Genomic DNA, 12,550 nt, shown 5'->3' with positions numbered 1-12,550 from the left:
TTGTAATCTGTTTATGTGCATGTCTGCCTGCTAGGTGACCCCTGGATCATGTGACGATATCATGGGACAGGTCAGTGATAATGATTGGTTGTTTTGGCATAAACAGGCCAACGGCTGCGGTCTCAAACCAACAATGTCTTCTTTGTGGTCGAAAGTCACACACACACACCGTGATATGGTTTCCTGCTTGTTTTTTCCCTCCTCGAACCAAGGGCCCATAAGCCATTTTGTTAATTTTTTTGTTTTTGTTTTTCTCGAGAGCTGTTGATCAGTTCCTGACACTCACATTTGCCAGACTAAATACGAACCAGAGTCCAGGTTTGTGTCTCTTTCAGCCTTTTTTAGCTCACCATTTTAGAAAACTCATGTGATTTGCATTCTTGTAAATCACATAGTAGCGCCATGCTCATAGATTCACATCAGGGAATGTTTGAACTGATTATAACTAAAATAAAAGTTGTCTAAATGTGTCAACTAAATGTAATTGTGAGTATATTTGTTCCGGTTACTGTGAGGATTATTAGGATGGACTTGCAGATTTTTATCAAGCGTGGATTCGGCTCCTATTCTCCTTCTCAGAGACCCGGATGCTTTATGTGCAATTCAGCAGCAATTAGCCTCAATCTCTGTGTGACAAACAGGCATTCAGTGAAGGTTTCTCATCAATGCATGGTTGAAGGGTATAATTTAAAGCGCAAGTGCAATAATGTAGACTAATCAGCTGTGTTTATCTACTGACAGAACCTTCAAGAGCCCATCCACACCCCTTTTCCAATGAAATGCTGCTTTACCAGGTGCCTGGATGCCACATTTCCACTGATTTGAGAACCAAAGGGCAATACATTTAACCTGTCCACAAACAAATGGGCAGCAGATAGCACATCAAGTCTTATTCCCAATTTTGAGACTGTTTTTAGGTTATTTTAAAAGTAAGTCAAACATTCAAATTGAAAGGTGTTTTTTATTAAAAAAATAAAAATAATAAACAAGACCTTTAATGGAGCATACAGACATTATTTAAATATTAGTTAAACATTAGTTAATTGTTAAAAATAAAAATAATTTAATCAAAATAAGTATTTAATAGAAAATTATTTAATAATTTTTAAAAATTAATATTAGTTATAACTTAACATATCATAAATATTAGTTTATGGTTAAAATTCTGTTATTTATATTCTGGCAGATACCAGTAAGCAGATAATAATTTTTTTATGGCTGATATTAAAATTGTATACTATTTTTTTTTTGGATTGACTTCAAAATAAAAGACTAAAAATGAAATATTTTTTTTATGGCTGATATTAAAATTGTATACTATTTTTTTGGGATTGACTTCAAAATAAAAGACTAAAAATGAATGAATTTAAGCATCACAATATAAAATAATGTACAGTGGCATGAAAAAGTATGTGAACCCCTTGCAGAATATGTGAAAATGAGAATTATTTTAATAAAATAAGTGGAATAATAAAAAATGCATGTTATTTTTTGTTTAGTACTGTCCTGAGTAAGATATTTTATTTAAAAGATGTTTGCATTTAGTTCACAAGACAAAACAATAGCTGAATTTATTAAAATAACCCCATTCATAAGTATGTTAACCATTGATTCTCAATACTATGTGTGGTTACCTGATGATCCACGACTGTTTGTTTGTTTTGTGATGGTTGTTCATGAGTCTCTTGTTTGTCCTGAGCAGATAAACTGAGCTCTGTTCTTCAGAAAAATCCTCCAGGTCTTGCAGAAAGTTCAGTTTTCAAACATTTTTGCATATTTGAACCCTTTCCAGCAGTAGCTGTATGATTTTGAGATTCATCTTTTCACACTGAGGACAATTGAGGGATTAAAACTCAAATATTAAAAAAGGTTCAAACATTCACTGATGCTCCAGAAGGAAACACGATGCATTAAGAGCCGAGGGGTAAAAACTTTTGAATTCAAATATCACGGTAAATTGTACTTAATTTTTCTGCCAGGAAACATGCAAGTATCTTCTGTTGGTTCCGAAGGGCAGTACTAAATGGAAAAAATTATATTTAAACAAAATAAGAAAAATTGTGACATCTTCATCCTGTTCAAAAGTTTTCACACCCCGACTCTTAATGCATCGTGTTTCCTTCTGGAGTATCAGTTTGAACCTTTTTTTAATAGTTGTGTTTGAGTCCCTCAATTGTCCTCAGTATGAAAACACAGATCTCAAAATCCTACAGTCACTGCTGGAAAGGGTTCAAATATGCAAAAATGCTTGAAAACTGATGAATCTGCAGGACCTGAAGGAATTTTCTGAAGAACAGAGCTCAGTTTATCTGCTCAGGACAAACAAGAGACTCATGAACAACCATCACCATCATAAAAACAGTTGTAGATCATCCAGGTAACCACACACAGTATTGAGAATCAGTGGTTAACATACTTATGAATTGGGTTATTTTAATAAATTCAGCTATTGTTTTGTCTTGTGAACTAAATGCAAACATCTTGTATGTAAAATATCTTACTCAGGACAGTACTTTTTCATGCCACTGTATAATATAACAGTATAATGTACTGTATAAAAAGTAAATATTTATTTTAAGATTTGCAATCAACTACATTTAACAGTGTTATTAAACTATTATTATTATTATTATTATTATTTATTTATTTATTTATTATTTTAAGATTACTTTTAAGTGAGCATTAGAATATTTAAATTCTGGCAGATACCAATTAACAGATAATTATTTTGTTATGGCTGTTATTAAAATTGTATCCTATTTTTGCTTCAAAAATAAAACACTAACAATGAATGCATTTAAGCATCGCAATAATATACTGAATGAAAAATAAATATTTTATTTCAAAATTTGAAAACAACTACATTTAACTGTTATTAAATTATTAATATTATTTTAAGATTACCTTTAGGTGAGCGTTAGGTGACCGTAAAGGTAAAAAGGGAAGGGAGCTGCACAATTAAACATCTGATATTTGCTTACCGATAAACTAAAAAGTCACAAATATTTGGACCATAACCATTATGATACCGATATACTATATTGTGCATTCTCACTGAATGAATCTCAAATACAGCTTTCTAACCCAGATCTGCTTTTGCTTTAGTGAAAACGCTCCGAAAAGGTTCATACTGGACACATATTGGTGGAAGAGGCTTCCCAGGGGTTTCAATTGGCTCATTGAACTCACGCAGGGTTTTTGAATCTTATCAACTCAGAATGAAGTTGTAGAATCTTCGACTCAGTTGGATTCTAGGAACTCTATAAGTATTGTGAGAGAGAGGCTGGCCTCTGCCCCTGTTCACAGCTACTTGTGGGTCGCTGACAGCGGGGTTGCTGGGTAATGGGCCGTGGAGAGCCAGAGCACTAATGTGCTTAATCGTGTTTGAAATGACAGAGGAGCCCAGGGACACCAGACTTTATTATGTTGGACCATGTATACAGAGAGGAGACTCATTCAGTTTCTGCTTCTGAGGGTGTGAAAGGGTCCCAGAGTGGAAGAGAATGGGAGCAGGAGGGAGAGGGAGTGAGTGAAGTGTGTCCTTTTTATGTGTCACTTGGGACAAAAGGGGGTGAATCACATTAAAGATCGCCTAAATCTTATTTGAATTAAAAATCATGTTTCTTTCTCCCTTCTTGGCTGACATGATGTTTCCTTAAGCAGGTATTAAACCGCTGATGGAATTTAAATTCATCCGTGTAAGATTTTAATAGTAATTTTTATCGTGAGCCAGCAGTGATAAAAGCCAAGCTTGTTAAACAGAGTCAACCTGTAAATGAATATAGATCTTTTAAAAGTGATACGACCGCATAGGTCGTGCACCATAAAAACTCGCCGTTCTCTTCCCTTCAGGGTTTCCATGCTGGCCTTGGCAAGTGTTTTTTTTTTTTTAAGTGCTGCAAGAGAGGGAGGGATGCGCGGAGCACACGGCAAGCCAAGGAGCTGTTGGTAAATCCAAATGAATGTCGGATAATCAATCCAGAGCTCAAGAGATTTCTCCTCCTCAAACTTCAGTGCAGCCTTTTTTCTCCCCACCGCCGCAACAACTCTGCTTCATTTACCAGGGACCCGCAATGGGGCCTGGTGCTCTTCCCACATCGAGCCAACAGAGAGCCAGCGCTGACCCCATGGAGGAAGTGAGGGATAAGCAGGGGTTTAGTCAAATATCGACAGCTGTCTGCTCATCAGTGCCTTGCGTCTCTTCGAACGCCACATGAATGCACACTGATTAGAAGACGGAGAGAGATGCGAACAGTTTGCAAACACGCACACACATTTGTGTGTACCACCTGCCTGGATAAGGGGGGTAAACTACTGTTTCTCTTGAAGCCATTACGAAAGTGCCTTAAACTGCAATTCATCGATTGACCGCTAGGGACAGGCTCCAAAAGGGAGCAGAATCTCATTGAGCCCCATGTCAAAATGCCCAACTTTACAGCAGAAAAAAAAACATGTTAACAGCTGGTACAAATTGTGGTTTTGGTCTATATAGCTAATTATGCCCTTCATGACTGTGAGGGGGGTAATTTTTTTTTTTTTTATAACTCATCTGTTTAAATTATATTAAGCCTTACAGTTCAGCATAATTAAGGGCACGGCCACTTGAGTGACAGGTGTATTGCCGTCACGTCACCTCAGCTCCACCCACGTCCTGCCTATTTGCCCATTTTCTGTTATCTGGGAGTGACGCTCGGGGATGCGCTGCCAAGATGGCAACGGGCGGCTTTAGGTTTTAAAAATGCTCTTCAGAAACCTACAGGTGATGTCACGGACACTCCTTCCATATTTATTTACAGTCTATGATTGAAACCTTTGGGGTCATTAGGATTTTTTTATGTTTTTGGAAGATGTCTCTTATGCTCCAAGTCTCCATTTATTTGATCAAAAATACAGTAAAAATGTAATATTGTGAAATAATATTGTTGCAATTTTTATTTGAATATATATTAAGTTTTCATTTATGCCTGTGATGGCAAAGCTGAATTTTCAGCATCATTACTCCTGACTACAGTGTCACATGATCCTTAAGAAATCATTCTAATATGCTGATTTGATACTAAAAAAGCATTTCTTACTATTATCAATGTTGAATGAATGTTAAATAAATGCATCAGTGCAAACTTTTGAACTGTAGATGAATGTACTAAAGAAAAATGTCCAAGCTGCACTTTTCCATTCAATAGAAGTTAACGGTGACCAGAGCTGTAAAATTAGCGAATCATTTTTCGGCCTGTTTCTCGCACAAATGTATTATCTGCACTACATTCCAAGTCTTCTATGTTCTATGTTTCTGTTTTGTTTATTGTTTGCTTTTTGGAGATGTTCACTATCCACTTTCATTGTATAGAAAATAGCTGCTCCAATATTCTGTATATAACAATATTCAATATTCTGTATATTCAATATTCAATATATAACTACTCCTTTGACATTTTACGGAAGAATGAGGTGCCATATTGTTTTGGATTGACATTGACATGAATTTTCATTTCTTGGTGAATTGAAAGTTCTGATATTGAACTAGAATCTATAGAGCAGTTTCTTTGGTTGTATGTGTCTGTGCAGTGTATATTTTTGCAAAGAAAATTAATATGGCTTTGAAAGATTATCTACCCAACAACTGCTCTCTGTGGCTGAAGAAGATCCTTTAGCTAATGTCAGATTGGCATACCATAAATGTCTTGTCAATGTTATTGATTAGCATTTAACATACGGTCAACCAAATAGCAGAATTTTTACATAATGGGGTGTTTGCTTCTCTGTGAACAATACTTGTGATTCTGCTTTGAAACTTGGCTGAAAATCATTGTGCCAAGACTTGTAAACCATTGTTGGAACCTGCATTTGCTTTAGCCTGGCTGTGATTTGCAGAGCTTTACAGAGACAGAGAGAATGAGCTGAGGGGAAGTAATTAAGTCCAAATCCATTTAGGTCATTTAATTAATTGAGGGACACATTCACTGGTTTCCCAGTCCTATCAGTGTTCACATCAGCCTTGAGTGCTGATTGAGATGCCATTTGGAGCATATATTAATGGCAGCAGAGAGAGCAGCAGAGGAATGGGCTGTCTTGTCTTATCTACACAACACCGCTGAGGTCTCAAACTTTTGAGTCTCTAAAAAGGGGCATCTTTATATTGAAAAAATATTAGGATGAGACTTTAGTAGTTAAAGGTGCCCTAGAATGAAAAATTGAATTTACCTTGGCATAGATAAATAACAAGAGTTCAGTACATGGAAATGACATACAGTGAGTCTCAAACACCATTGTTTCCTCCTTCCTGTGTAAATCTCATTTGTTTAAAAGACCTCTGAAGAACAGGCGAATCTCAACATAACACCGACTGTTATGTAATAGTAAGGATCATTAATATGTATGACTCCAATATTTGCATATGCCAGCCCATGTTCAAGGCATTAGACGAGGGCAGTGCAGTATTAACGTCTGGATCTGTGCACAGCTGAATCATCAGACTAGGTAAAGAAAAATGGCAGATGGAGCAATAATTACTGACATGATCCATGATATCATGATATTTTTAGTGATATTTGTAAATTGTCTTTCTAAATGTTTTGTTAGCATGTTGCTAATGTACTGTTAATGCATAAACACATCTTCATTCTTTATAAATCTCTCCAACAGTGTGTAACGTTAGCTTTCACCACGAAGCACAGCCTCGAACTCATTCAGAATCAAATGTACACATCCAAATAAATACTATACACACATGATCCGACGCATGACGAACATCTTGTAAAGATCCATTTGAGGGTTAGCTGTGTGAACTTTGTAAATGCACTGTATTATATTTGAGATTATAGGTGATTTAAAGGGGCCGCAGCCTGAATCAGTGCATAGTTAATGATGCCCCAAAATAGGCAGTTAAAAAAATTAATTTAAAAAATCTATGGGGTATTTTGAGCTGAAACTTCACAGACACTTTCAGGGGACACCTTTGGTTCTAGGGCACCTTTAATCCATAAAAAGGGGGGTGGGATGATTTTGGACATAATATTTGTTTCATTTGTTTAGATATACTCTTTCTCTCTCCTTTTTCTTTTCCCTCTCTTGTTCTTGTATTCGTCAGTTTTCACATGATCACCCCATCATCAATTCCTTGAAAAGCAACACAGCTTTTTGCTTTGGTTCTGCAGTCACAAGACATCCGGATGGCATAGATTGTGCTCATCTTGTTGTGATGTCTTGTTTGTTTGTCCATATGAAAATAACCCCATGATCCTTTCAGCTTCAGTCCGGGGAAGATGATGTCTCACATTTGTGCTGTATTAGTTCTAGAAGAGCGTGTGTGTATATGCTCCATTAGGAGCGTACCACCCTGTCCCTGTACTCAGTTCTCGAAGTATAGCTAATCCATCAGACATAATGTCCCATTATATAGCCCTGACAGTGTGTATCTGTGTGGGCACAGGAGGTGATTAATACTGATCGGGCTTGATATAATGCTAAAGTGAGATGTTTATTTGAGTTGCTGATCCAAAATACAGGCTGATCATTAAAATTTAAAGGACACACAGCAGTGTTTCTAAATTGATGGGTCACAACAGAAATGAGTCACAGGTCTGTTCTGATTGCAGTCAGGAGGGAAAAACATAAAATAAAAAAGGCAACTAATCATTTAATCATGCATAATTATGATAGAAAAATAAACAGACTTATCTGCTTCTAAAAGGAAGAGAAAATGTTTCCTGTATCTTTATGTTGAAGTTAAAGATTGTGCAAATTGGCGCACATTCATGTCACTTGGAATAAGCCAACTTAGGCAGACGTAGACTGGTTTCAGGACTTCAAAAGTTCAGAAAAATATGACCCAGACTACATTTAAATATTGGTTTAACAAGGATAAATGCATTTTGTGCAGTCAGTTATTGAAAAAAGAATCAAAATATAAGAGCGATTTAGAAATCAGAATTGTTTTCCTTTTTAAGCAGTCATGTTAATAATTTTCCATATTTTTGACCAATGGGGTTTGTGATTTATATTAATATATTTCTGTATTTCCTCTTAAGTGCATTTTTGTTTATGTATGCCACTTGATTTCCGATGTAAAATCTGCATCCCAAAGCAAAACCAGTTGAGAAACACTGTATTAGAGGACAGTCCATCCTCTTTTGTCCATTGCATTGTGTATAATATAACTTTTGTCCATTGCATTGTGTATAATATAACCTAATGCCAAACTCATTAATGTTAGTATCTCAGTCTATAATGAATCTAATACAAACACTCAAAGCGGCCATCAATAATTCAGCCCATTTTCAATAGAACTTTTTGGCAAGAGATTTTCATTTTTTCCATTGCCCTGAAAATAAGTTTTTGATCCATCCCTGTTGGCCTCGTGTAAAAGCTGACAGACTGAGACGGCATCCCAGCAGCCTTTGCGGTTAATTGAGTTAAGTCACCTGTGAAAGACTGTACAGTTCGAGTCAATGAGCCAGGTGTCCCCCAGGCTGGGGCCCTTATAATATAACCTATTGTGCTTTCGCACACTCAGTCCATCTCTTTCTTTCCTGAGCTCTGTTTCTCCATTATTACGTTGGGCATGTTAATAAGAGATATGCTGTCACTGTCTGACTGTAGGATGCTTGAATATTACATTTCATTAAAGAGATAGTGAAAGTGAAATATCAGTCATTATTTACTCACCCTGTTGACAACCTATCTGGCTCACTTTCATCCAGAAAGGAACATTGCACTTGTTGCTATATATTTTCCAGGCAGTTAGTCTGGATGGCGACTCTTTCAAGCTTAAAAAATGATGCAAAATAGTCATGGCAGTATCCTAAAAGATGTGCAGTGCATGTGACTCCTCATGTGCTGCATTAGACTTCTGAAGTTGTACGAACCATATAATGCCACTTTCTGAAGCTTTAAAATCTAGGTCCCCATTTATTGTAATTGGATTTAAAAGCACAATTTTTAACATTTCACATTTTGAAGTCAGATTTGGAACGATATGCCAATGACTTTCACAATCATTCAGTCACATGTACAGTACAAGTTGTTCAGTCAGGTAGAAGCATACAAAGTGATTTTTGCAGTGATTTTTTTTTTTTACAGAAACGGCAGTTGTCATTGCCCTCTTTCTTGTCTTTTCAGGTGGTGTTCAATCTACTCTGTGTCATGCTGTGTGGCTGACTTCTATGCTCTAGCTGAAATGAGGTTGGTGATTTTGGGGTCGCGGCCCCTCTTGGCCTTGACCCTCACGCTCGCCCTCACCTGCCTAAAGCATCTGTGCCATGGTGCGACGCCCTTTCCTCAGGACCTGGAGCCCATCAGCACCGTTGGTAGTGAACGTAAGTATGAAACTATGAAACACCACTTAGCACTGCAGTTCCTGGGATAAAAGTGACATCATTTCACTGATTAGTTTTTAACTTCAGGCATACAAAAAGTGTTAAAACCTTAGTTTGTTTTCATATCTTTATAATTCAATCAAGACATTTGGAATGATGAATGCTTTATCTTGCATGATATATAGCAATAGGCGCATTAAACCGTACCCAGAGTTTAAAAGTAAACTGCCTGCCAAGCAATCAGGTCTTGGCAGGCGTAAAGTATTTCACACGCCAAATACATATATCAGCAGCCACGGCTGCCAAGTCCATCCTCACTCCACCTTCACGTTCCCAGCCCTAATCTACCCCATCCTGGTTTTCCGCCCCATGCTACTCTCCAGCTTCCAAACCTATTGGGTCTGAGAGAGCAGCTTCACTTGGAGCTGCTGTGAAGTTGTTACTAATTGGCAAATAAAAACTCCTCAGTCTTGGCTGTGTAGCAAACAGCAGTGTGGAGAAAGGCCGACTCAATTGCAAATGAGGTGTGATAGAAGTGTTTACTGTTTTATGTTGATATTTTGGGGACAACCCATTTTTATACAGTCTATGCAATCCAGCACTATATTTTTCATAATTCTTAAAAGGTTAGTTCACCCAAAAATGAAATTTCTGTCATTAAGTAGTCACCCCCATGTCTTTCCAAACCCGTAAGACCTTAGTTCATCTTCAGAACACAAATTAAGATATTTTTTTGATGAAATCCAAGAGTTTTTTTTTTTATCCCCCATAGAAAGCAACATAATTACCACATTCAACACTGTTTACGTTGTATAGACAGTGCAGGCTTCCGGGTTCTGCGTAAGAACGCCGACTCAGTTTTGGCCGACGCTGTACACGTGAGCAGCACGACACATGCATGTGATGCTGACGCAGGAGCCGGCCAAGACTGAGTCGGCGTTCTGACGTACAACCTGGAAGCCTGCACTGTCTATACAACGTAAACTGAGAATGGCAGGGGAGAAGAAATTGTTGAATAAAGTCATTATCTTTGTTTTGTTTTTGCACACAAAAAGTATTCTCATCACTTCATAACATTTCTATGTGGGATAAAAAAAAACTTTTGTATTTGTATTCCGAAGATGAACGGAGACTTCCATGGCTGCACAACGCTGTTTTCTGCCAACTGGCAACCTGGGGTTTTGAAATACTATTGGGTTAATTGGCAGCGGGCAGGATCACATGGCACAAAACAAAAACAGACATTCTGACACGGAACGCACATTTCAAAGTAGAATAACTGGCTGCTTAGCATGTTTCCTAAATCTCTGCAAACATATTATGGTATTTTGTGCTGTAGTACAGTCAAAAACATTTCATACAGCACCTTTAATACAAGCTTTGAATGTTAGCTTAAAAAAATCTTGATTGAAAATTTTGAGGATGGATGGATGGATGGATGGATGGATGGATGGATGGATGGATGGATGGATGGATGGATGGATGGATGGATGGATGGATGGATGGATGGACAAAATGAAAGATGGATGGAATAATGGACGGACAGATGGATAGATTCAAGATTCTTCAATTCTGAATACATTTTGTTAAATTTTGAATTGTACTTTTGCTTTAGCTATTAAGTCATGCGGGGGCTGCAAGTTTGAAGCTTAAATCTAGCCTGCAGTCCCATTTCTGTTTTCATTCCCTATCATTTAAATTATGAAAAAAAAAAAAAATTCGGCATGATGGTTGTCATATGATTGATGAGTTGGCTGGGGGGGAGGGGGAGGACATGTTTGAGCAGGTACAAGAGCTCTGCAGGGTCTTTTGTTCTGCTGAAATGAGTGGACCACATTTTTGAGAGAGCTGGACTCAAAAACAGATACTGAGCCTCAGGGCCATTGGTGTACAGATAGCTGGGCTAATAGAGCTCTCCAAAAAGAACATCACACGAGTAATGAGACCCATTTATCAACCATTTTCACCTGTGTGAGTGTTTATGTGCTTACTGTATGTGTGTGTGGTTTTACATCCTGAGACTTTGCTTTGTGCTAGAGCCTTTACACATTGTAGCCTTTAAACCCATTAGATGAGTGTGACTATGTTCACACTGTAGCTAAATATGGTTTCACTCTTAACGAAAAATCTTAACATCAAATTCTTTTAGGGGAGTGACAACTGCAACATGTAACCAACTGTAACAACCTGTGTTATGTTTATTCTTGTTAAGATGATGGTTTGAAACATGTTTGGTCTGGACTATAATATATGGGTTTCTTGTGGAGTGCAGGGCTGGTGGGAACAACTACAGTGCAGAGAGACCATATCAAAATATGCAAATTAGTCAAGACAGGTACCTCCATTTCTGTGATTTTTTTTTTTTTTTTTTTTTTTTTTTTTTTTTAGCACAACAGCTCAGAAGAGCTGGCAGCGAGTGCTGTCACTGCACTAACTAGTTGTTCAGTTTGCTTGGACACATTACACATTTAATGTATAATTTAATAGCAATTGTCATCTTAATTTTCAGGAGTAAATTTGGTCACATTAGGGGTCATTTGCCCGAATAAACTCCTAATTACTGCTTATTAATAGTTAATAAGGTAGTTAAGTTTTTGTATTGGGTAGGATTAAGGAATGTAGAGTATGGTCATGCAGAAAAAGACATTAATATGTGCTTATAAGTACTAATAAACAGCCAATATCCTAAGAATATGCATGCTAATAAGCAACTAGTTAATAGTGAGAATTGGACCCTAAACTACAGTGTAACTTTAAATTTAATTGTTCAATGTGATTGTCTTTGTTCTGAACCGAATTGAAAAACTAGTTGTTACTGCAGTTCGTGCATTTGCATATTTTGAGACCAGTCTACCTCTATCCACCATAGATGGTCCCATCAGCCCTGCGGTCTTGGTGCAGCCTACACATTACTGGTGAAAAAAAAGTAGCATCTTAACAGGCTTTAACAAAACATGGCATCTTTGTTGATTTCACTGTTGGCATCCATGTTTTTTGAGCTGAGTTCGTTAAATCTGGGCTATATGAACAGAACCACACTGGACTAGTTGTCTCTCATGGCATCCAGTGTGATCATCTTTGATCTGTACTTAAAGGGATAGTTCACCCAAAAATTTGCCGTTAATTTACTCACCCACAGGCCAGTAACAGAAGATTAAAGTAGAACAGTAAAGAACGTTTTTTGCTGAAACTGTGGTTCTTGGTGATTACAAAGACTATAGATATAGAAAGACTGT

The 12,550-nt window shown here is 37.2% G+C and overlaps 1 protein-coding gene across 5 annotated transcripts in view; it reads left to right on the top strand.

The window, feature by feature from the left end:
• The window catches only part of sema6cb (semaphorin 6Cb), a 162,329-nt gene that overhangs the window by 91,612 nt on the left and 58,167 nt on the right, over positions 1-12,550 (top strand). For all 5 annotated transcript variants that reach the window (XM_067407138.1, XM_067407113.1, XM_067407131.1 and 2 more), the window contains one exon: positions 9,118-9,314. In XM_067407138.1, the coding sequence (XP_067263239.1) occupies positions 9,176-9,314 (139 nt within the window). In that variant the 5' untranslated portion in view covers positions 9,118-9,175. The remainder of the gene's footprint in view (positions 1-9,117; positions 9,315-12,550) is intronic.

The sequence above is a fragment of the Chanodichthys erythropterus genome, chromosome 2 (genome assembly GCF_024489055.1).
Source record: "Chanodichthys erythropterus isolate Z2021 chromosome 2, ASM2448905v1, whole genome shotgun sequence".
NCBI classification, from domain to species: Eukaryota; Metazoa; Chordata; class Actinopteri; order Cypriniformes; family Xenocyprididae; genus Chanodichthys; species Chanodichthys erythropterus.
This window is presented reverse-complemented; position numbering and strand designations above follow the sequence as displayed.